At 46.2% G+C, this 25,572-nt stretch overlaps 2 protein-coding genes and 1 long non-coding RNA gene across 4 annotated transcripts; 2 read left to right on the top strand and 1 right to left on the bottom strand.

Annotated features, from left to right (window-relative positions):
* The first annotated feature begins 10,282 nt into the window (after positions 1 to 10,282).
* On the top strand, positions 10,283 to 10,849 carry LOC141037253 (uncharacterized). The gene has a single exon (XM_073506377.1). The coding sequence runs from the start codon at positions 10,283 to 10,285 to the stop codon at positions 10,847 to 10,849; it is 567 nt and encodes a 188-aa protein (XP_073362478.1).
* Positions 10,850 to 13,623: 2,774 nt separating this feature from the next.
* On the top strand, positions 13,624 to 16,800 carry LOC109750799 (uncharacterized). Of its 2 annotated transcripts, XR_002229995.4 has the most exons (9): positions 13,624 to 13,750; positions 13,842 to 14,117; positions 14,466 to 14,594; positions 14,684 to 14,752; positions 14,824 to 15,154; positions 15,252 to 15,519; positions 15,614 to 15,681; positions 16,268 to 16,343; positions 16,567 to 16,800. It is a non-coding gene; the product is annotated as an uncharacterized lncRNA (long non-coding RNA). The 2 variants fall into 2 exon arrangements; XR_002229994.4 differs by lacking the exon at positions 16,567 to 16,800 and having other exon boundaries at positions 16,268 to 16,519.
* Positions 16,801 to 18,141: 1,341 nt separating this feature from the next.
* Positions 18,142 to 24,859, bottom strand: LOC109750772 (ubiquitin carboxyl-terminal hydrolase 25). Its single transcript, XM_020309725.4, has 9 exons — positions 24,251 to 24,859; positions 23,652 to 24,144; positions 23,001 to 23,076; positions 22,780 to 22,872; positions 20,990 to 21,076; positions 20,094 to 20,872; positions 19,279 to 19,407; positions 18,669 to 18,813; positions 18,142 to 18,500 (listed from the first exon to the last, which is right to left on the bottom strand). The coding sequence occupies exons 1-8, from the start codon at positions 24,423 to 24,425 to the stop codon at positions 18,705 to 18,707; spliced, it is 1,941 nt and encodes a 646-aa protein (XP_020165314.1). The 5' UTR covers positions 24,426 to 24,859; the 3' UTR covers positions 18,142 to 18,500; positions 18,669 to 18,704.
* Between the last annotated feature and the right edge of the window lie 713 nt (positions 24,860 to 25,572).

Genomic DNA, 25,572 nt, shown 5'->3' with positions numbered 1-25,572 from the left:
TGGAGAAGAAAATCCTCGATCCACACCGCAGGATCAGTTGTTCCATCGTATGATTCAATATTCACGGGTTTAGACCCTTCTGGGAATTCATGCTCCATTACTTCATCGGTGAAGCAGATTGGGTGTGCGGCGCCTCTATGTTGGGCCACGTCGCGACGTAGCTCAGATGGAGTCCGTCTGCGGTCTTCGGCCCGAGCGTGACTAGACTTGCCACGTCCGAATAGGTAGCCGACGTTACGTGTCGAGGCACGTCCTCGCGATCCGTAGATCGATCTGGTGTGTCCTGCTCTACCGTCCAGGTCCTGCCGAGAGTCGTATGTATGACCCCGAGCTGTTTTATCTCTGTTTTGTTGTTGGGGTGAGGCGGGCTGCTGTTCGGCTTTAGCTGCCGCTTTATCCCGATCGTGTTGTGGTCGGTCAGCCGCATTGTCCCGACCGCGTGGTGTAGGTTCAGTCGCCTCCTCATCGAACTGAGGTAGCAATCTGCGCTTCGGGTAACCCTTGGTTGGGCGCTTGTGGTCGTATTCTTCGGCTGCTAGGATATCTGTCCATCTATCGTTGAGCACGTCTTGGTCAGCTTGAAGCTGCTGTTGTTTCTTTTTCAGGCTCCTTGCAGTGGCTATTAGCTGGCGTTTAAAGCGCTCCTGCTCGAGAGGTTCCTCAGGCACGATGAAATCCTCATTGCCGAGGCTCTCCTCGTCCTCGGAGAGCGGAAGATAATTACTGTTCTCCGAGTCTTCGTGTATGGCCTGTTCATCAGGGCTAACATGCTCGTCTTCCCGTTTATCCTGTTCGGAGATTGCCCCAACAGGGTCTTCATTGTCTTCGGCATCATCCGGAGTATTGTTTTCTCCTGTGCCGGTATTGTTGTCTTTTGCGCGACGTGACTTAGGGTGGCGCCGCTGACGCCGGCGTCTGGGCTATGTCTCAGGAGGTTTATCCTCAACTGGATCTTCCTTGTCATCGTTGTTAGTTTCTTTAGGTGTATTCACCATGTATACGTCGTACAAAGAAGTGGCCGTCCAGCATCCGGTAAACGGCGGGTTTTGGCCCTGCTCCTCATCGGCATCGTCGTCCATACCGTCGATGTCTTTGGAGCCGTAATCAAGCATGTCGGTTAAGTCCTCGATAGTGGCTATGTAGTGGGTGGCGGGTGGGAAGCGAAATTCCCCGTCATCAGCCTCCAGTTCGAACCGGACATAGTTCGGTTGTGAGTCCCCCGCTAAGGAAAGATTTTTTAATGAGTTTAACACGTCGCCTAAAGGCGAGTGTCGAAAGATGTCCGCGGCGCTGAATTCGACGATCGATGACCGATCCAGCTCGACATGCGCGGACGCACATGGTTCAGAACTTATGGCAGGAAACGAGTCCGAGGTTCCGGAGACACAGATATCACCCGAGGTTAGGTCTGTGTGCGGCTCCAACGCCGCGGAGTCTGCGGCTTCCATGGCGGGGTTGAGCTTCCCGTCCTCGGATGTCGCAATCTGCTCCGGATCTAAGGCCGGAGTAGTTACAGGCGCAATTTCCTGAGTATGGATCGATGACAGATTTAAGTCATGTTCCTCGTAGGGACAGGGAGCGGCTGCCGTGGTCTCAAAGCCATCGAAGATCAAGTCTCCACGAATATCCGCGACGTAGTTCAAGCTCCCAAATCTGACCTGATGGCCAGGGACGAAGCTGTCGATCTGCTCCAGATGACCAAACGAGTTGGCCCGCAGTGCGAAGCCGCCGAACACGAAGATCTGTCCGGGGAGGAAGGTTTCCCCTTGGACAGCATCATTATTGATGATTGACGGAACCATCAAACCTTTTGAGGACGACACGGTGGAACTCTCAATGAAAGCACCAATGTCGGTGTCAAAACCGGCGGATCTCGGGTAGGGGGTCCCGAACTGTGCGTCTAAGGTCGATGGTAACAGGAGACAGGGGACACAATGTTTACCCAGGTTCGGGCCCTCTCTGTGGAGGTAATACCCAACTTCCTGCTTGATTGATCTTGATGAATATGAGTATTACAAGAGTTGATCTACCACGAGATCGTGATGGCTAAACCCTAGAAGTCTAGCCTGTATGACTACGATTGTCTATCTGCCGATCCGGACTAAGCCCTCCGGTTTATATAGACACCGGAGGGGGCTAGGGTTGTACAAAGTCGGTTACAGAGAAAAAGAATCTTCATATTTGATCGCCAAGCTTGCCTTCCACGCCAAGGAGAGTCCCATCCGGACACGGGTGAGAGTCTTCGGTCTTCGTATCTTCACAGCCCATCAGTCCGGCCCATGTCCAACAGGCCGGACGCCCGAGGACCCCTTAGTCCAGGACTCCCTCATCCCCCTCCACTTCCTTCATGGCCTTCCTCATGTTCTGAATGATATCTGCTTGGCTTTGAAGAATGCACCTTTGCTCCTTGGCAAGCTTCAGCTTTTCCATACGTAACTCAATCTTTGCCTGATCCTCAAGTTGTTTCTTCTTCTCATTTAGTTCATTGATTGCCTGACTGGTATAGTCCATGTCATGAGACATCTTGCCATCTTGATAGTCAAAAAGCTTGGATACATCTTCCACCAACTGGCTGTAGTTGTTTGACAGGAAATCAATTTTCTTCTTTAGCTTGGCCACCTCTTTCTCATGGGCTTGTTTGTCCTTCACCCTCCCCAAGTTCTGCTCATGGTACATGTCCCAAAATCCTTGTTAGGCACCTTTGTAGAATCTCTGGCCAAGGACCATCCACCCACTCCACAACCCCACAGTTGACACCTACATCCTACATAAGCAATTATTTATAATTAAGCACAAAGCACCTAGTAACAAACTTAGTACAGGTAACTCAAGTCATAAACTCAATTCAGTTAACTGAAACCCTATGTTTACATCAATGCTCTCTGAATTATGCAACATAATTCTTTGATACTAAGCACACAACACCTTATTTAGCAGCAGAGATAAATTCATGTAACTCTGTTCTTTTCAGTTAACAGTTATATTCAGTTAACAGCTAACAAATATATTCAGTTCACAGTTCACATTTAACAGGTGTTCTCAGGTTCAGTCATTTATTGAATTCAGTTAACTAAAGATCTACTTTCACATATATGCTTCCATATGTATGGCACTTTGAAGTTTCGGTTCAAAACTACAGCACACATCTCTGCACAGCACACATCTCTGCACAACTTAATAGCTACTGCACCACACATCTCCAGCAGCAAAACAGATCACACACCACACATCTCCACCAGCAAAACAAGTAAGCCTGCAAGATTTAATACCTGCTGCACAGGACAACCGAGATATCGCCTCCCAGTCAAAGCACCTTCAAAAGCTACCATCTTCTTCGGCCTCTGATGATGCATCATGCACGTCGGCAAAGATTCAGTGTAAGAACCACAGAAAGATGGATCCACCACACTGTCAGGGGTTTCCTGCAAAAGAAACTTGGAATCAAACCAAAAGCAACTTGGAATCTCCAATTTGGATGAACTAACCCTAACCCTAACTCTGTTCCACCATTATGCACTTACAAAGATCCGAGGATCCATTGAAACCATGCAGGTGTCCTCGTCCAAGCTCTCCTCGTCATTCCAGGATGGCATCCTCAAGTTCTACCGGCAGCAATGGCGGCGGTGGCGACGGCGATATGCTCAAAGCACCAGGGAGAGGGAGAGGATGAGGAGGAGTGACTGAGCGAGCGAGGAGGAAGAGGATGAGCGAGTGGCTGAGCTTGCTCTCACTTATTGGACCACCGACAGCCGCCGTTTCCGACCGTAGACGCGCCGTTAACGGCCGTTAACGCGCGGCGGGCGTCGGTTGGCCACCGTGGCACCTGAATCATGGGACCGGCCGGTCAGTTTGGTGATTAGCGCTGGCGAAGCGAGCGGTTTCGAGACTTGGTAGTTTTTTGCCACGGATTAGGACAAAAATGGTAGTTTTCCGCACAAAAACGTAAAGTGATAGTTTTTCGTCATGTTCCCTTGAAATGTGGTAGTTTTTGGTTAAATACTCAATGTAGTCCCAGTGCAGCCCCGTTTCAAAAGCACGCGGCCATTTTGTCGAACCAATGCAGGATTTCTCATTCTTTTTTATTTATTTTCCAGCTGAATGCGGGATTATTCTTTTTAATTTTTCTTCCAGCTGAATGCAGGATTATTCTTTTTTTATTTTTTTCAGCTGAATGCAGGATTATTCTTTTTTACCTTTTTCAGCTGAATGCAGGATTATTTCTTTTTTCCAGCTGAGTGCATGATTATTCTTGCTAGAGACTTTCGTATGCATGCATGCACATCTGCACGCTTGGCTGGTTGGTTGGCGGTGCGCACGCGTGCGCGGGCGATCAAGAAAAATCATGAGAGAGAGAGAGAGAGAGAGAGAGAGAGAGAGAGAGAGAGAGAGAGCGAGCGACAAGGCCATGCATGCCGTGTGCTGTGACTCGTGACGGCAACCGTCGCACCGCTTCTCTCGGTCGGCGGCGGCGGCAGGACGCAGGAGTAGCGTGAAAGCGCAACCGCGCCCAACAGCGGCTCGGTCGGTCGGCGGGACGGACGCGTCCCTTCCGGCATGCGGCAATGCCAAGGGGGCCGGGCACAGGCTGCCGTACGTTGGCGTTGTGCTTGCTGCTTCGCTTCGTACCAGCTCACGCACCGCACCACACACGCACATTCAGTAATGCTCGAGGTGGTTGGGCCTCGTCGACCGGTGGTCTCATCTGGGCCGTCCAAACCTGCCGGATCGACGCCGCCCGTCGACTCCCGCGCCAGACCCGGGTTCATGCTTGGGCGTCACGCGCCTTGCACCAGACTTGGCTTCCATTTTTCCTCTCCGTTGGTTCAGCTGTTGTGACCGGACGCAGGGATGGGTATCGACTTGTTGAATAAAAATAAATAAATGGAGGGGCAGTTGACATCGATCACCTCTCAAGGTTTGAAAACGAGCAACAGTTGGTACAACATACGCGTGTTTCTATTGGATAATAACGATGATAATGGAGAGCTGAATGGCCGGATGCGCTGTTAATTCATCGGCTATAATGTTCAAGTGGAGAGATGCTAGTGCAGAATGAGAGCAACAAACTCTTAAGTTGACAGCCAGGATACTCATAGATATTATTCTCGAGCCAAGTCCCCCACGTAGGATTCCTTCTTGTAATCATCCGAAGCACGCTACAAGCTAGCACACCAAAAACATTTCTTGGACCGGGCTTGCATCCTCCCTGTGCCTGACAAGTGGCGTCTGCCTGCCTTCCAACTTCCAAGACGTACAAGGCAGAAACGCCACATACTACCAGGATACAAAAGCAATTTATTTATAGCAAACGGTTGCGGAAATTCTCTTGCTTCCTGCTTCACTAAAAGTTCATGCTGCTCCTTTTTATTTAAGAAGAGGTAACAAAACCAGTATATATTTGCTGGACACAGCAATCGTAAGGACTAGTGATAGAATTAAAAGGGGGGGAAACTGAAGAGTGCAGATATGTATGTGTCAGGTTCCATTGGATATGCTAGCTCAATTTATTTATAACTTGCATCAGGTTTATCAGAGAGGTGAACGTCCATCAAAGTGCAGATATGCTAGGTCAGTAACTTGCATATCGGTTAAAGAATTAGGTTCCTCGACATTTGTTTCTTTTTTCTTTCTCTCCTTTTTTTTGGGCTCGTTTGTGCTGCGGTCCAGCAAGCTCGTTGTATCGGTTGGTCGTTGCTTTATAATCTAAAGCGGGAGGAGACCCTTTTTCTTTACAAAGAATTAGGTTCCGCTGGATATGTTTATAGATATTGTAAAGCTGATACAGCCTTCATGCATGATTTCTTAATATCCGAGGTCCAAGGCCAGGTCCGGATCGGCCTGTTCCCATCGTGATGTGATGCAGCTCCCCCTTTAATAAGGAATTCATTCAATTTTGTGAGTTTTCAGAAAGGAATTGGCCATGCATGGCTTTCGTCGGTGCCAGGCCTACCAGCACCACGATGACAAGATAAATAAACAAAGCACTAAAAAGAGCTACGTAAGCAAACTCCGTTAGATTATACTGCAGGAAATGCAGGCAGGCAGGAAACTCTAGATCAAATGCAGGCGAGAAGATAGTACATCCGTTGACAGAGACAAAAAGAACTACAGTAGTATTTAACTTGTGTATACACTTTAAAACTAATAACTTTGTCACTCTCCTTTTGGTCTCCTCTTGGTTCCAGGCAAAGAAGATCGATCTTGGGCAAGAATTTCGCATCGAACATTCCGCGGGTAGGTGCATGTGCCCTGTCCGAATTTGTTGCATAGTACTTCCTCCGTCTCAAAATAAATAACTTAATTTTATACTAATTTTGTACTAAGGCTAGTATAAAGTTAAGTATTTATTTTGAAACGGAGGGAGTACATAGTGGTAAGTGAATTTCACTTGATCCAGGGCAAAATTCTGGAGGATGGTTTGGGACGGTGAGTGCCCAAGGTACGGTGGGTAGGGTAGGGCCTTTTTTTCCTTGATTCTGCTTGTCCTGCTTTTATTCTCTTGTTTAGAGCATCTCTAGCAGACCCCGTATATTACTGACCCGCAAAACTCATTTACAATTTACGGAAAAACGGCTTTGCGGACCGGTGTGGGCGGCGGCCGAGCAGGCCCCGCATAGCGTAACTGTAAAATGGAATATTCACGGATGTTCCGTTTTACAATTCCGCTATGCGGGTCTGCTCGATCGTAGCCCGCGCCAACCCACAAATCAGATGGTTTTTAATCTGAATTTGACACATATGCAACATATTCAGAATTATTAATTCAATATAAGATAAAATGTCAATATTACAATACAACAATCATCCAAATTACAATAATGATTGAAATCACCGAAGCAAACTAAATAATTCAAACAAAACTTGTCCCGAATACAAATCACACATGAATTAAATGAAATGAATGCAAAAATAGAATGTGTTACCGCCCCGTCCTTTGCCAACGGTGCTCAATGAGATCCTCCTGAAGCTGAAAGTGGGTGTTTGCACCTTCAATCTCCCGGTAGGTTTGAAGAAATGCTCTAATGCGGTTAGGGTCTCTAACTGGTTTGACACGGCTACCCATATTATCGTAGAAGAACTTCAAGTTCATGCTTCTCTCATCTTCGAGAATCATATTGTGAAGAATCACACAGCATGTCATGATATTTTTCAGGGATCGCTTTTCCCAAAAACGAATAGGACCACGAACAATGGCAAACCTAGATTGCAAAACCCCGAATGCTCTTTCAATATCTTTTCGGACTGCCTCTTGTACCCTTGCAAATTCACATTGTTTCTTAGTTTTGGACTCTTTGATGCTCTTGACAAATGTGCAACAAGAAGGATAGATACCATCTGCAAGATAGTACCCCTTTGTGTATTCATGCCCATTGATAGTACCCCTTTGTGTGTTCATGCTCATTGATAGTGCAGTTGCAAGCAGGAGCATCACCACTAGCAAGCCTAGCAAACAAATGAGACCGTTGCAACACATTGATATCATTGAGAGTACCCAGCATACAAAAAAGCAATGCCAAATCCATAAATCCTCGGAGCTACGGCCTCTAGCACAATTGTTGCATCACGAGACTTGCCACAACACATTCCCTGCCATGCCTTCGGGCAGTTTTTCCAAGTCCAATGCATACAATCAATGCTTCCTAGCATGCCAGGCCAACCTCTTCTCTCACTTGATGCCATCAACTATTTTGTGTATTCCTGGTTGGGTGCCGGAAGATATTCAGGACCAAAGACACGAATGATCGCTTTGGCAAACCTAAGCACTGACTCAATTGTAGTATCTTCACTAATGCGAAGGTACTCATCGGCATAGTCAGCCAGATGCCGTATGCAATTACCCGCATAGCTGCCGATATTTATATATGCATTAAATCCCTTCAAGCCCGCGACATTTCTTCTTTGAGTAAAATATCGACAATTGGCCTCGCAAGCTTGCACTATTTTTACAAAGAGGGATCGACGCATTCGGTACCTTCTCCAGAAGAGGTGCGGCGGATATGTTGGATTGTCCGCGAAGTAGTCTTGCATCAACATCTCGTCCCCGAGATGGTGATTGCGAGGAATGCAAAGACGGCCAACGGTCGATCCTCGCTGTCTCTTTCGGTTCTTTCTCATCGTCGTGCTCCTTCACGGCGAGGGCCATCACCAACATCTGCTCCGATGGTTCTCAAACAGCGTCTCAACATTCGAGTCGTACGAATTGGACGAATCCTCGAGCAAAAACCTCTTGCGAGGGCTCAATTCCATCTAAAATCACAAATACAAACGCCGCGTGAACCAACTATGCATATCGGATCCGAAAGCACAGCCACAAGTACTCACCGACGGCTCGGGGCAGTGGCTCTGTGGCGGTCGATCCCGGGGCGGCTCGGGTCGGCGGATCCGGAGAGCCGGTGAAGCGGCTAGGTGGAACCGGGTGAGGGGCGCTCCGGCGGCGTGATTTCGTCCGCAGATATGGCCGGAATCGCCGGCGGTGAACGGGCGGAACTTATGGCGGGCGGCATCGGAAGGGGGTAGGGAACGCGCGCGGCCTGAAATGCCCTCCCCCCCCCCCCCCCAACCACTTTTCTGAGATACAAGGCACCGTCGGGTCGAGTGGGAAACCTGTGTTTTCGCGGGTTGAAGGTGGGATTTTACCATGCCCTTTAAAAAAAATTATAGGTCCGACGCGTTTACAGTCTCTGATCGGGCGGCTTTTTTTTACGTGGACCCGTATTTTAACGGTTATTTTGCAGGTGCTCGCTTTGCCATCCCCTGGACGTATAGGACAGTGGCCGGTGCAGGGTTGGCATCCCCTAGTTTTTTTTTATATATAGTTTTGCTAAAGCACATCTAGATAAACACGGACGATTCCGTTATAAGCGCAGGCATTTCGTACAACAAATGCACTAGGATTCTTCCAGCAATGGGCGGGAAGTATTGCATCGTGTTCCATACAAGATGTGACATCGACACCTAGAGACTTCCATGCACACGCTTTGGTTGGTTAGTTAGTTGGTTGGCGGTGCGCCCCGCCTAGAAGAAGAAAGAAAGAAAGAGGCGAGGCGCGTGACGGCGGCAACCGCCACGGCGAGCGCTCTGGATCAGTGGCAGGAGTAGCGTCAAAGCGCCATGGTGCCCAACGCCAACGGTGGCTCTCGGTCGGTGGGACGGACGCGTCCATCCCTGGCAGGGCAGGCATGCAATGTATGCCAAGGGCACAGGTTGGCTGGCGTTGGAATTGTGCTTTGCTGCGTACCAGCTCACACACACTGACGCACACACAACCGATAATGCTCGAGGTGGTTGGACGTCATCGACGTACTGTTTCATCTGGACCGTCCATACGACGCCTGCGCCAGGATGACATGTTCATTTGAATCCTTCGGCGTTGTGCGCAACACGCCTGGTACCGAGCTCACTTTCTTTTCCCCCTATTTGTTAGAGCATCTCCAATAGATGGTTCAAATGTGAAAGTAACTAATTTTTGAACTGTCTGAGGCCAAAAACGCAGCTCCAACAGACGGTCCATATGTAAAAAATTGGACCGTGGCCTTCTCGTGATGTAAAATACTTCCTCTGTTTTTAATTTAGTTCGCGTATTAGTTTTGGTCAAAGTCAAGCTTTGTAAACTTTGACTAAGTTTATAAATAAAAATATTAACATATACAATAACAACCCAATATCATTAGATTCATTATTGAATGTACTTTCACATCATATAGATTTGTTATGGTAAATGTTTATGTTGTTTTCTATAAACTTGGTCAAACTTTACGAAGTTTGACTTCAGTCAACTCTAATATGCAGAGTAAATAAAAACGGAGGGAGTACAACACCTCGCGGTGCAAATTTACATCACGAGGTGCATCTGGTCCAAAACCAGCCGCCGCCCGCGAACGTCCAACCGCCACTTCCTTTCCTTTCCCGCCGCCTCCACACCCCGCCGCCGCCCCGCCGCACGCCGCCCGCATCAGATCCGGCCCCGCCCCTGTTTCCACGCCGCCCCGCCGCCCGCCCGCCGCGGATCCGGCTGCGGCCGCAGCGCACGTCGCCCTGTCAGCCCCGCCCCGTCCGCCGCAGCTCCGACCCGCCGTAGCTCAGCCCGGCCCCGGCCCGCCCGCTGTAGCTTTGTCCGCCACCGCCCCGCACGCCGCCGCCGCCGCCCCGCAGCTCCGCCCCGCTCGGCTCCGTCCGCCACCGCCCCACCCGGCTCCGTCCGCCACCGTCCCTCAGCTTCGCCCCGCCCGGCTCTGTCCGCCACCGCCCCGGCCGCACGCCGCCGCCGCTCCACCGCTCTCCGATGGCGCCGAAGAAGACGCCGAAGGGCAAGTCGGGCTTCTTCTGCGTGAGGCAGAAGCCCTCCGGTAACTTCGGAGTGGAGTTCTCCGACGCCGGGAGGCGTTGGTGGATTGGCACGTACCCCTCCGCCCACGAGGCCACGCGTGTCTACGACATGGCGGTGTGGCTTGCCGAGAGGCCTCGGGAGCACCTCAACTTCTCAGAAATCGAGAGTCGGGCGGAAGCGGAGATGCTTGTGTCGCAGGGCATCAAGATGAAGGAGATCCCGACGAAGAAGCCGTCGGTTGTCGTTAGTGCCGGCGAGACCGACGAGGAGGCGATGGCGAGGTTTGCTCGGGAGCATCCGAAGTACGTCCAGGCCGAGCTGGAGTACTACTGGAAGCGTGAGGCGGAGCAGAAGAAGAAGGGGCCGAAGAAGGAGGACGAGGCCGGTCCCTCGACGGTGATCCCCATCGAGTCCTCTTCCAAGGAGGACTGCGCAGACTTCTCGGAGGAGGAGGAGGGGTCCGATGACCCGGAGAAGGAGGAGTTCTGGGCGCAGTTCCGCAGCTCCGACGATGAGGAGTAGTTTATCTAGTAGTTTGAATAAGTAGTAGTTGAAGTTCATATATGAAACTATGTTGAATTTGATGTTGAACTATGTTAAATGGACTAGTAGTTTGTTGTTTTAAGAAATATACATCTTCATTTTGGACCATCTATTGGAGTTGCTTTTTTGGACCATCTGTTGGAGTTGAACTTTTTTCGAAGCTCCAAAACGCACTTTTTGGCAGTCCAAATTTTACATCTTCGATTTTGGACCGCCAAATTTTAGACCATCTATTGAAGATGCTCTTAGTTCAGCCGTTGTATCGGACGATGCGGGGATGGAGGTCGACTTGTCAAATACTCCTACTAAATGGAGCAGCAATTGACATCCAACACCACCCACGGCCACATGGCTTCAAGACGAGCAACTGATGCAACTTGTTTCCATGATTTTTCTTTTTTTGAACAATAAACTACACAGCATGGCGTGTTTCTATTGGATAGTGACAATAATGAAGATTCCTCACAAAAAAACAAAAAACAAAACAAAAGTCAAGTACAAGGATCAGCCGTGCGCTGTCATCAAGCCATAATGCTAAGTGGAGAGATGTCATAGATTGCTGGTGCAGAATCATAGCAACTTGACAGGCAACAACGTGGAGTAACTGGTCCCGAGCACATAATTTTTTTTTCATGGTAATACGTGTCTCATTTATATAGAATAAAGATCAAGTTACAAGGCACGTAAGTATCGACCATACAAGACAGAAAAGATAGGAAAATCCTATGCAAAATACCAACGTCTATCCCTCTCCTTCGACACCACCGAAGCGGCCACCAAAGGGTAAAAAGACAGATCACCTCTTCACCCAAGCTCGACGCGGCTCCATCGCTGATCAACAGATTTGCGGACCTCCAAAGTAGTTTGCCAGAAGCAAAACCATAGCCGTTGAAAGAATCAGACCGGGGCAACATGTCCCCGAACACGCCATCGAACTTCAGAACTGACACCCCCGCATGACGACGACGTCGGAGGAGGAAACCAGAACTGTCAACCTTCAACCACAGACCCAGCACAAGATTCTCCATCTTCCAGCTATCACTTGCATAGACAACCGCCTGCGCGTACTCCTGAACGACGACGCAACGGGGACAGAGCAGAAGGGGAGACACGCCTGATGGAGTCGTCGCCGCCGCCTCGCCAACACCATCCATGAACCCTAACGCTGCCGATCTGAAGGATTGACAGAGACACGATGCCATCAACTCCGAGACGCCGCCGTGAAGGGCACCGCCGGTATGGGAGTGAAGCTGAGGCAGATTTATTCGTCTGTGCGCCGCTCCCACCACCCCAACGACGCACCACGACCTACAAATCCAAAACCTAACTACAGAGCGGAGGAACGGGTCCCCCCTCCCTCCTGCCGCCGGAGCAATGGCCGGAGGGAGAGGGGGCCAGCGCACCGGCCGGTGGAGATCGGTGGAAGGAGATCGCCTCCCTAGTCGCCTGGCTGTTGGCGGCGGCTAGGGTAGGGTAGTTCCGTATACCTTTCCGTATACATATTTTTTTGAGGGGTACCTTTCCGTATACATATGCTCAGGATATCATGTGCGTTCGCTGCTACGTGGGGATCTGGGCCAAGCCTTTATACAGAGAGTTTAGAAGCGCTGGTAAAAGCGCACTGTTATGAAATACGTATGTGTCAGGCCTGGTTCGTGGGCCACAGTATGAGCGTGGGCGTAGTGGTTTCTAGACGGCCGTCCGCCGCTGACGGGCTGAGCCGTGGCCCAGGTTCGCGTCTTTCTGTCAAAGCGAGTCAGATTCGAATTTCTCTACTATTATAGTACATCAATTTTTGAGCATGGACTAGCAGTCCATCGTGTTGTAGTAGCAAATCCTTAGCCGTTGATTTGTTACGCCGGGTGAATCTCCGCTGTTTATCAATACTAGACTTAACTGATCCAACGGCTGAGGTTTCTTGGATTCGCGTTGTACGGACGCGCGCCAAAACGCTGCCAATTTGAATCTTCCAGACTTGTCACGGACGCGCTGTTGGCCTGCAACCATAGCGGTCTGCTGCAGTGAAGAATTAAATATTCCACCAACGAGTATTTACATATGTACACGCTCGAACTATCTAGACCAGGTGCGTGTAGACGATAGCAGCTTATACTACTACAGTAGCGTTTTACTCCATCTCACGGAGTGCTACATGCATGGAAGCATTTTTCGCTTCTCTCAAAAGAAGTAATGTGCTGTAGAAAAGACTGCACACATTTTTGTTTGCAGGCGAAGAAAAGAGTGTACACGCAATATTGCTGGTCGCTGAGAGAAATATTCAAAAAAGCAATTAGAAAATTTTGATTTTCATTTTACTTTATTTTTCTTAACAAGATGTTAAGTTATTTAACACGCTGTGAGGTCGAGGATACACAAATATAATAGATTTTATAAGAAACCTCTGGCATAAAGGTGTGAAAATTACTGCATCAAACTAATTTACTCTATATTTCAATTTTCAATTTTAAAAATATAAGATTTCACAAACATGTCAATAACAATAACATTTCTCTTGGAAAAAATGTATGTTTCTTCTAAAGCATTCTTCGTATAGGAATTCGGTGTGCTACTGTTGTTTGATGTGAATAGCAAAAAAAAAGGTTTCCATGAGCTCCCACTTGAGAACGCAGATGTACTTTTGAAAATTGCATGACAGTTTTATCATAAGATAGGCGATTTAGTTTTAGTTTAAATGATTTAGTATTTTGATTACTCATAATAATCTAACGTGCAAAGCACGTACAAATTACTAGTAAATACAGGTCGAGAGTCTTCTTCCCCAACGGTCCGCCATTCCGGTAACTCGCGAAGGAGAGGTCGAGGGAGAGGGAGAACAGGCGAAGGACGCGCAACGGAGTTCCTCATGCAGGCGATCAGGAGGTATGTCGACTGAGCGATTTGTTATTTTACGCACTAGCTTGCGATTTGAAGACTGGAAGGCGGCGAGATTTATTTGCTTTATCTGCCATAGATCGACTCTGATTGAAGAGGTCGGGGAGATTCTGGTGCCGGGAAGTACGTTGGCGGATGGTACGAAGCGGGCGTTGGTGGAGGTGGTGCTTCCGGAGAGCATGTGTATGAGCGGCGTAGGGTGGATCTGCTGGGCGTCTGGACCACCAGCAATCAGCAGAGAAGGTCGAATCTGCAGCGCGGTTCAAGTGGCAGCACTTAGAAGGGACCGTTTCGCCTCTGACTTCTACGATGTCGATGGAAAGATGAATCGCCAGGCTCTTGGTTGGGAGAAGAGGTGATGGGAACTGAATTTAAATTGAGATGTGCCGTGAAGAATTTCAGTAACTTATATTGAGATGTGCAGTGTTGATTGAATTTTCTGGTGAAAATTATCCATGGTGTGATATGAATTAGTGTTAGAGCTTGATGTTTTGAATGGTTAATATGATCTAGCAGATATGTAGTTAGAACTGCAATTTCATGGTCAGTGTCAGTGTGAATTAAATTATCTATGAACGTAGTACCCACACCTCATGAGTGCTCTGTTCGTGGCTATTTCTCAATGCAATATCCCAGAAAATTTTCTTGTACCAAAATCCCATCAGTACATGTTCCAATGCATTGTTCCATTCTTTTGGCATAGGCAACCAACGAGATAACAATGCTCTTGAAGGAAAAAAATGCTCGATGCTTTCACACATTGCAACAGTTAGAGGAAATATCCAGCTGGATATGTTCAAGCTTGCTGACAAGCTTGCCTCCTCCACCAATGGTATCTTTTTTTACGTTCCCTATGGTGGTTTTATGTAGGTTGTTATTTTTTCACAGATGTTACATCTCAATCTCTTTCGTGCCATATAGGTGACGACACCTGTACTCCTGTCAGAGCACCCATTACTGGCCATCACCTAAATCTATCTCCTTACGAAGGTACCAGCACGCAAATCTCACCTTCCCAACAGCATTATAAAAGCATCTCACATTTTATCCTCCATTTTTAGGGAACACTTCGACAAGCAAGCGGCCCAGAACTATCCAATGCGACCAACCCCAGCCAGAAAGCGTGGCTCACCACATTATACGGCAGGTCACCTTATTTGCAAAGGGAAATTTGAAAGCCATAAGCAAGTCGTATATCAATCTCCCAAATGGTGGGAGCACAACTGTTTTTGGCGAGAGGCGGGTTGAACACCTTGGCCGCAAGTATGTATTCAGACCAGGGTTCCAGACAGGTCCCTGGAGCTGAGGCGCTGTTCTGTATCCTCCACATGCAGATGTCGCGCAACTCCTGGAGCGGTACTTCGCCACTGCACCTGACAGTGAATTATCTGGGTAGTTTTCCTCATGAATTTGTCAATAATATGCTGCTGAGTATATCCTTGCGTGCTGCATTTATGTTGCAATGCTAACATTTTTTCATCGAATGCAGCAATTTCCTTGTACACGAAGCTCCCATGTTCATCAAGATTACTGGCTACATGATCAGTGGCCAGCTTGTGGGTGGCAACATGATTCAGCGTGAACTGGTGTCGTTGCTTTTCCGTCGCTTTGCTCAAGTTGATTTTCACTGCGCTAATCTACTGCTTACTCAAACAAGACTCTAGGCTTGTGGGACTCTGATTTCATTCACACCCTGTCTATCCAAAGGCAGTTCACAGGTGACTCTTTGAAGTATGACATCACATCATCCCAAAATGGTGCGACAATGCTCACGTAATTGTTCAATGGACTGGCAGTTTTTCCATCCCCATCACCTAATAACTCTTGTCCAAATTTCTTAATAATTTGCAGTTTTATTCCGGTGCCACGCCCAGAAGGCTGGATGGTGATAATATGGGACATGGTGACGAAAAAATTAAGTAAGAGACCGAGGCCAATTCTCCTGACTTTCTTTCCATAATTATTACTATAATGTTTGTTTCATATTATTTTTTCATTACTTCATGTTATCATGCCATCATGTCATTAAATAATTCACACCATTTTTAAACCATGAACATTTTTAGAAAATCATTTGTGCCTTGCTTCTATTTTATTTAAATGCCTTTACAAATTTCTTCAAACCTTTCCTAAAGGCCCTTACCTTTGCTGCTTCAAGTTTGATCTTCAAAACCTGCCCATAATTCTTTCATCACATTTCAGACCGCCAGCCAGAATCTGAAGATTTTTTTTTGGACACTTCTAAACGTAGACCTAGATCAAACCAATTTGGCTCGACCCTGTATATAAAAAATTCAGCTAATCATCCAACCAAGGAACGAGATAAGGCTACAACCTGGAAGCTTTACAATGCAATGCTCGCATGTTTGAATTAGTTCTATGCTAGATGGCCGTGAGCAAGGAAAACTGGGGCATCAAGTATGAACCAACCACCGACGCCAGCTTCACACCTTAAGTGTCGACATCTCGCTATCTCACTAGCTATGCTATATGTCGTATTTTCAGGGCCGAGATAGGGGGCATGCGTCATCCACATTGCTCGCCACTTTGAGGGAGAAAAGCTGAAGCTTCAGCTTACACAGTTTAGCTCAATTCACATCCTTACATGTTCACAGTCTTCGTTACATTCATAAATACGACAAATAGAATTTCAGTTGGGGTTGACACTTGGATGCACATATCTGCACGCATCCATGTTCTGAAGGATTTTATTTTCCCTTAAATTAGTACTCCCTCCGTAAAGAAATATAGGAGCATTTAGATTACTAAAGTAGTGATCTAAACGCTCTTATATTTCTTTACAGATGGAGTATTTCCCAGCACTAGCAATGCAAATGTGGAGGATTGGTACCAAAAAAAAAAGAACAATGTTGTTTTTTTGTAAAAATGTGGGTACTTGACTTTATCCATGTGAAGCAGATCCCCGAGAGGCCGAGACACATATAGTAGGGTTGCACTAGCGAAATCTAAATAGTACCTACAACCTCGGAAGCCTGCTAGGTGCGAGAATTGTGGGGTTGAGGACCACAGGGGAAACAACTGCACAAAACCAATGGATGTGGGATTAGGGGGTGTCTGATGATGCTGGTGTGAAGTGCATGGCTGCAGCATCACTGCATCAGCATCAGTTATGACTGGTGAAAACCAAGGAGAGCAAGAGTGTAATCTAAGATATGTTGATGTGTTCTGGAGAATATTTTCTATATCTTGTACTGTGTGGCGCCATCCGGCTGTCCGGCAGACTATATATGTATCTATGCAATGCATTTCCGGGATCAGGTGTTTGGATGAAGAATTATTGTTATTTTCATGTGATTCATGGCCCCATCTAGTGTGTGTGTGATGCCTGTGACTAGAGTTGCATGTTGCTGGAGACTGAATTGCGGTGCTTATCTTTGTAGGCCGATCTGAATTCTTATGCTTGTTCAGGCTGAATTATGGCACTTGTTTGTGTTGCCTGAGACTGAATTGTGCTGCCTGAAGTTGGTATAGAGAGTACATAAAAAAAGTGGAATCAGCGGTGATGTGATTGTTGGGCGTTGAGTAGCATCAATTTGTGTTTTTTAGGGGATCAATTCGTTTTTGTGTGATGTGCACTGTTGCTGGTTTTTGAGTAAGCAGTGGGGAATCTTGAGATGGACGCCAATAAAATAAGCCGGTGTAAACGGCTGGCGTCCCATGGCGTCTGAGCCGTGGCCCATAGCATTCTCAGCCGTTATGAGCTGCGACTCATGAGACGGCGAACTTCACATTAAATAGGGTTGGTGGGTGGGCCATCGGCCAGAATATGGTTGATATATTATTAAGAATACACTGACATATACGTGGGCTGGTGGGAATCTTGTAGCCAACCAGCGACGAGGATAAAGAGCTCATCTGAGCTCGCGCTCAGAACAACACTTCCCGCAACATAAGCCTCTGGATACATTATTATGATGGAGCAAAGCCAAGTCCCCCACACGCATGATTCCTTCTGGTAATCAATCATCTGAAACACGCAATATAAAAGAGCACACACAAAAAACATTTGGCAGACCGTTTCTCCGCCTGCCTTCAAAGACGTCTACTGCAGAAAATGAAATGCATTATGTCATGCTGCTCCTAAATGTTCATGCAGATCGTTTCTCTTTCTTTCACCAAATGTTCATGCTGCTCCTAGAAGAAAGTAAATATTTGGGTATGTTGTTGACGTGATGAGGACAAACATTAATTTGTACTCCCTCCGTAACTTAATATAAAACGTTTTTCTATACTTTCATGGACTCTAAAAACGTCTTATAAAAAGTTAGTCTACATCTATTCACAGACAGACAGGTCGCTTTTGACAGATCATTATCATATCCGGAATCCATCAGCCGTTCTGCAGAATGACACCCAGATAGCTGAAAGTAACCGATCATATATAATTAAAACCATCAACAGGTTTATTTTGAGATCAGGTCAAGACCCAAGAAATTCATGAGCTAATCTACCAGTTATAATTGTACAAGGGGGTCTACCACTTATAATTGTACAAAGGGGGGGAAACAAGAAACAGTCTGCTGCTAGATGCTAGAAACAGAAGAAAGGGGTGCCTGATTGTGGGGTTTCAAGCCTACAGTATAGCATGGGGGACAACAGCAAAAAGGAGGCAAGCTTTACACGTCGCTCTACTTCTCAACCTCATCTCATCTCAGGGAACAAAAACGCCTCAAAAATAAGCCAGCCGTGCATGGAGCTCCTAGTAGACCACTGGCACCTAAATTGTCAAGCATAAGATTACATTAGAAATTGAAGAGCATTACGATTTTAAAAAACAAGAGGGGAATTGCCAGAGCATAAAAATGTATGTACACATGACACACAAAATCCCTCATAAGATTATCTTTACAATGGTTGGAAAATATATAAGTAAATTGTGTATTACCTTTTAAACAAGGCCCACACAAGCTTAAGCATCTAGTCAAAATTTATCCTCAAAGTATGATCTCAGGGATTGAATCAGATCTTCCCGCAGTAACTCTGGAATTTTGGACCTAAATACTCTTCCAGAATCACTTATTAGCTGCTTCCTGCATTACAGGAGAAAGCATTATATACAATATTAGATACATTGGACGATGTGGACACACCACCCATGAGTGTAATGATGATCACACACAGTGGAAAATAAAATTCTCATATTTGGCATATGCTGGGGATTCCGAAAAATAACTTAGCTAGAAAACTGAAAGATTTCCTACAAAGGTACTCCCTCCGTTCACAAATATAAGATGTTCTACTTTTTTCTGAATCAGATGTATATAGACATGTTTTACTGTGTTTGTTCACTCATTTTAGAGTAACACAGTGCTAAATGGCACAAGGATATGGCTAAGTAGAGTAATAAGAAATCGAAATATCATAATAGCAGTGTGCAGAGCATTAGGTTTCCCTGTCTATCTCACAAGCAAAAGAACAGCTCCATATATAAATATATTTTAAAGCAACAGAAAAATATAGCTGAAGCAGAAAAAACTTGGAGCAAAGCACTTCACCTGATTGCCTCACTATCTTGAGACGTGCCTGTGTTCTGTATACACCGCCTCTTTGCAGAACGCATAAAATTACATACATCATCCGCCCAAGCAGACGACCGAAGCTCAGAAGATGCTGATTCAGCAAGCCTGGAAATTTTAATTAATAAAACAGGCAGTAAGCATCATGAAATTACTACAGCTGACAACACAAATTAAAACCTAGGCGTCAAAGATAATAAAGAAAAATAGTAAAATGGTGAAGCATGCAGTGCAGATATGCTAGCTTAGTGACTCTGGCATATCAGTCACTGAATTAGGTTCAGCTGGATGAAAATATTCAAAAGGTGTTACAGCCTTCATGCATGAATTCTTATATCTGAGGGATTATTTGCAAAGTACCGATCCATGTCATCCTTGAATAATGTATGAATCTAGTCTATCCAAGCTTCATGCAACGTTAGATCCTTAAGTTGATAGTACTTCCTATTGGAAACAGACATGCATGAACCATAATCTTCAGTTTGCAACATACACCACTTGCACATTTGCAATGCAAATTTCAACGATGTTCAAACCATGATAGCCTAATATTTGTTGTTTAATGTATCTTCATAGCTAGATGGGTGTGGACTCAGTTCAAAATAATCAAAGCTAAACCAGTAAACGATGGTGCGGGCTCAGTTCAAAATAATCAAAGCTAAAGCAGTAAACATGGAAGGTGTTCAATGTCTGAAAACTACAGGAGGAGAATAAAGCAACTGAATGGACAGTCGGTGTTTCATGGAAAGAAATACGAATAGGAAAAGCAATAATACTGTCAATTCAAGACTTACATTTCCTTAAACTTTCCTTCTTCAAGATGATGCTTCAAGTCCTTGGCTGAAGCCACCACTGCTTTGACCGAGTCAGCAGATACTTCAGGGTGTAAAACTGAGCTTTTAGGACCCTTTTCTGAACTACAAATGCTCTTGTCCAATGTTGAGGTAACAACACTAGATGGCTGTTCAGGGGGTTTTTCAGCGCACGTGGCCTTGGCACCACTGGTCTCTTGGAGGCCAACAAAATGAACTGGATCTCCATTTCCATCTGTGCCTTGCAACATTCTTTGTGAATCAGCGTCCAACTTATCGCAGGAAATACTACCATTAGCATACCCTTCACTGGGTTCTGCAGATTTTGCGGGTCCACATCCGTTCGATTCCACTAGTGTTGTGGCTTCATTAACTTCTAGCTTTCTCAAAACGGGGTGCGGTTTGCCATTTGATGCAACCTTCTCTGTTCCTGTATTCTTCAAGTGGATCGGCTTGAACTGTAGACCTGGTGCAATCTTGCCATTCTTTAGGGGTAGTGGCACAATACCTTTAGTAGAGCATGAGCCGTTCTGCTTCACTAATGGTATCTTCAGAGGCTCACTACATGCGGCACTTGATATGCCATTCCCATTGGTGTTGGAAGATTTAACTGCACTAGAAGAGTAACCATTTGTACTATTTTTTTGAGTTTTGGAACTCAGTATATAGAATAGGATATAGACCTTCTCAGTCAAAACGTCCTGAGAGTTTGAGAGGGAGACATGAGAATCATTACAACAGTACCAGCGACCAGTAGCATCCTGCATGTAATTCAAGTTCCCAGTACATTTAGCAAAATGTTTTTGGCAGAAACACTTAGTAAGATGTTAGGGCAATAGAACTGAAGAAGTTTAGACACTGACTGAATAGCCTATTACCTTAACATATGCATAGTAATGACCAGAATCTTGGGAGAAACCTGAATGGACGATGCTGCCAAAAAGATTATATACCGGTTGTGGGTCCTGCAGATCCATGCAATAAAATCAAAAAAAAGTTATTGTGAACAAATGTTCAGACAAAGGAGTGCACTAAAATATCCAAAATAATATTTGGAAATATGGAAAGTAATCAGGCGCTACTCGTTAATGTCAATAGTATAAAAAAAGTTTCTTGGAACAAAAAAACATTATTAAGATATGTTATTCACACCCACTCAGGTCTCACTACTGGCACCTTTGTTGGTGAATTTGTAGTTTCATGCAGTCAAAAAAGAAAATCATGCATTATTCCGAGACCGGCAGGCAAGCTATTTCTGAAACATCAACTACAGAACGCATTCCATTCAGGTATAAATAACCATGTAAAGGGCATGCAAAGCACTAGTTAATGTCCTAATTTATTAGACACTAGATATTTTGTTGAAAACCACAAAGCTTCCGTGAAGATCAACGGGTACAATGAGTTCATTAGAAGATTTCAGTGTTACTGCATTAGAAGTTTAGAAGTGTTCAGAACATAATGTATGGTTTTAAAAACTGACAGCGACCCTCTCTGGCATTCACCCAGAAACAATTTCCGAAGTCCGTTTGTATTTACCACTAAAGATTAAATAGAAGGGGGCACGCATAAATGGCGCCTTGAAGATTTTACAGGATACTTCAAACATTATTTACTGGGGTGCACTTCTATAGCTCGGTCGCATGTAACTAGATAAAAACTCTTCTATGGTTTTCCTTTCTGAGCCATGAAGTTTAACTTGTATCCAAGATTCCAAATCTGATCTGCATAACTCCAACTACGTCTACACCAACAAAATCATAAAAAGTCAGGAAACAAGAACGTTATCTTGTGACCACAAAGAAACAAATAGAAATATAGCTAATGCATACTAAGAACAAATTAAGCTAGCACTTGGACAGAGTTTATAAGATCATCATGCAAACAGACAGGTATGCTTTAGGTCAGATACATACAGTTCACAACCTTAAAGAGAGTTACTTATTAATCAGTATATTCCTTTTTTTGTCTGGGACAGAATCAGCAGCCTGGTTTCACCGAAGCAGAGAAGAAGCGCATAAGTAAAATAGAAGATAAGAGCTGGGTAATATCAAAACAGGACAGAAAGTTACTTCCCTACAATTACTTGGCTCTATGTACTATGGAGCGTTCTGAGAACATATAAATTGCTAAAACGGATATCAGAGCTCAAATTTGCCATGTGTAGTGATATACGTCTGCCTTTTTACACATTCAGGTTAATTTACCAATAGAAAAAAAAATGCCAGGATCTGAGCAATTGTTGCTTCAACAATTACACTAGCTCAGACAGAACTTTCAGAACTAAGCAACGCGCCTTTTAAGATGAGCTTGATTGTTGTGAACTATGTTGTTTTCATCATTTTTCGTATTGTTTATTTCAAAATCATTCACGTAAAACTCACTGTTCATGATTTTGAACTTTGGTCCAGTGAACCAGAGAGTCAATCTAACCCATAATTCCTAAAGGAGTTCCGAGCTAACTAGAAACTGATGGTACCCTGTAATAACATAATCATAACAAAGTTGCATGGTAAAACTATATCAATCAACAAGGTAACATGTAATCATGAGCAGCTGATTACATGTGGAGTGTATTGCTTTCATGATTAGTTTTACAACCACAATATTGCCTACCTGGATAGTGTCCAACAGTACTCTAAACCGTGGCAATCAAAAGGTATCATACCTGGTTTTTGTCATACATGAAGTCGGAAAGAACAAGACCTTCCTTGAACTCTATGTTCCTATTGATCTTCCCACCATGTATTCCATCGAACCTCTAATAGCAGTTTACCAAAAATGGAAACAGAAACGGATCATGAGCAATCCCTTTTAAGCATAACCCAAGTTAAATAGAAGAGACAAGTTCTTTGCACAACAAAGAAATCAGGGAAAAAGATTTAGAACCTTGAGTTGTATAACAAGAACCTTGGGTGCCTTGAGTATGAACATTTGCTTCCGAGCTGAGGTGAGCTTCTTGCATCTGCAATGTCAAAATCCACATTTCACAATTTAAATGCATGTTTGATAACAAAGGAAAGAAATATATACAAATTCAAATGGATGCAACATCACAGGAATTGGATATACAGAGGAAGAGGGGGCGAATAGGTAAACGGTGACGATAGAACAAACAAAAGAAATTGTAATCTGTCCACGAAATACTTCTTATAGAAAACTACAAGACAATAGTGAAGCTTAATTAACTGCTCCACATATTTTAACATGTCAAGACTTTGCCCTCTCTCAGAAAACTCAAACTCGCTTTCCTCCCTGTTTATGCTTGTATTCTCCAATTAGCCACCGAAGCACATGGACTGATGATGGTCATGGAAAAGGAAATTGACCATACATTTTTCCGTAGGGATTCTTGCAACCAAAATGCGTGAGTGGAGAAAATCCTTCCTGGCATGGAATCCTAATATTTCATCTGAAAATCTAGTGTACCGAACATACGTTTTCTCCAAAACATTTTTGCATTTCAATCTCATAGTAAATAGCAAAACCTAGTTGATTTGAATATACATATTTTGCAGTAACTGGGAAGACGTGTCATACCTTTCACAACTGTATTTGTTTGCACCCTCCAATACCTCAGGCTTGAAGAAGCATGTAAGGGCATCGCCAACAGAACTGGTCCCGAGCAGGTCGAGGCTGAGGTCCATGATCTCGTCGGTCTTGTTTGACTCTCCCTTGCACACAAGGCACTTCACCTGGCTGAGAAGCGCCCCACCAAATGTCTCCCTCATGACCATACAGCCCCCCTGACCTCGGCCCTCCTCCGGGCCACAGTCTCCATTGGCAGTTGCCACGGGGAGGCGCTTGCGTATGCGGAGGCAAGCAGTGTGACAAGCGTCTATGACGTAGCGCAGGAACTCGTGGGCGTCCTCCTGGCGCCCCCACCGGAAGTGCTCGGCGAAGAGCGGCAGGCTGCGGATGACCTTCCCCGGCGAGTCGAGCGCCCCTGCCTCCGCCCGAAGCTGCCGCACAATCTGCCGCTCGAGCACGCAGAAGGCGCACTCCTTGTCCCTGTTGGGGAACACCTTCTTGCCTACAAAGCAAACGGACGGACATAAACATCAAATTAGCTTCTGATGGCGACGAATTGCAACAGATACAGATTAGAGCGGGGGAAAGCGGGAGCTAGGGTTTGGTACATAGATTGGAGTGGCGGGAGGCGAGGCAGAAGCTGGCGAGCGGGGGCGTGGAGGCGAGGCACTGGAGCACGCTGTTGAGGTAGCAGGTGTTGCCGAGGTTCTTGAGCCCGGGGGGCGGGCCCGAGCGCGGGCGCCGCGGCGGCGCCGCGGACGCCGGCTCCGCGGTTGGGGCCATCACCGTCCTCCGCTCCGTAGGGCTGGTGCGGCGCCGCCGCGGGGAAGCTTGACCACCTCCTCCTCCTCCTCCTCTTCTCCACGTAGCACCGCCGCCGCCGCCGCCCACACCTCATCCGATCGCATCGCCCACCAGCGCGCGCCGCGGAGGAGTGGCCACCGTGGTGGTGGTGGTGGCGGAGGCGAGCTCTGGGGGGTCGGCGCGGCCGGCGGGCGGAGGCTGGGGCCGGAGCAAGGGCGGGGGCCCTCGAATCGAGGAGGGGGGCGACGGCGGCGGCGACGGGTGGAGGGGGAGAGAGACGTACGGACGGGGAGGGTGGGTTTCGTTTGTGTTCCCCTCGTGCGTGCTTCGAGGAAAGGGAAAGCCGCGGGTAGATGGGCTCGCGGCGAAGAGGTAGACCAGTCCGTCCCCGGTTAGGACAGGACTTCGCCTTTGGTGTCCAACCGGAACCGCGAGCAAATCATAGAGTGACACTCTTTTCCTGCGCTTACCTTTTTTCGGAGAAATCTATTCATCACACGTCATGTCAATAAAAAACATCAGAAATAATAAAAAAATACTCCTTCCGTTCCTAAATATAAGTCTTTTTAGACATTTCAAATGGACTACAACATACGGATGTATGTAGACATATTTTAGAGTATAGATTCACTTATTTGGCTCCGTATGTAGTCACTTGTTGAAATCTCTAAAAAGACTTATATTTTGAAACGGAGGGAGTACATTCATATTTACAGACTATCCCTTACCGGAGCCGGGTAAACCATTTTGTCGTAGACAGTCGGGAAGTCGTCGTGCTGAGACCACAAAGGACCAGCACACAGAATAGGAACCACCGCTGACGAAGAGAATCGTAGACCAGAAGGATCCAATCTGTAGACACAAGAACAAATGAATGAAGACTTGATCCACGCAAATCCAACGAAGACAAGCATCGGCCGAATCCCGACAGATTCGTCAGAGACACTCATCCACATGCCCTCCGACGACTCGAGACGCACCACCGGAACAGGGGGCTAAGCGGGGAGAATCTTATTCCACCTTCAGGGAGCCATTGTCGCCTCGCCTTCCTGAACATGACACAAACCCTAAGCAGACTAAGCATGAGCCCACCTGCCGGCAGTGACTGAAATCCACTGTGCCTCCA

The sequence above is a fragment of the Aegilops tauschii genome, chromosome 1 (assembly GCF_002575655.3).
Source record: "Aegilops tauschii subsp. strangulata cultivar AL8/78 chromosome 1, Aet v6.0, whole genome shotgun sequence".
Lineage (NCBI taxonomy): Eukaryota > Viridiplantae > Streptophyta > Magnoliopsida > Poales > Poaceae > Aegilops > Aegilops tauschii.
The sequence above is the reverse complement of the archived record's forward strand: the minus strand, read 5'-3'. Positions and strand labels throughout refer to the sequence as shown.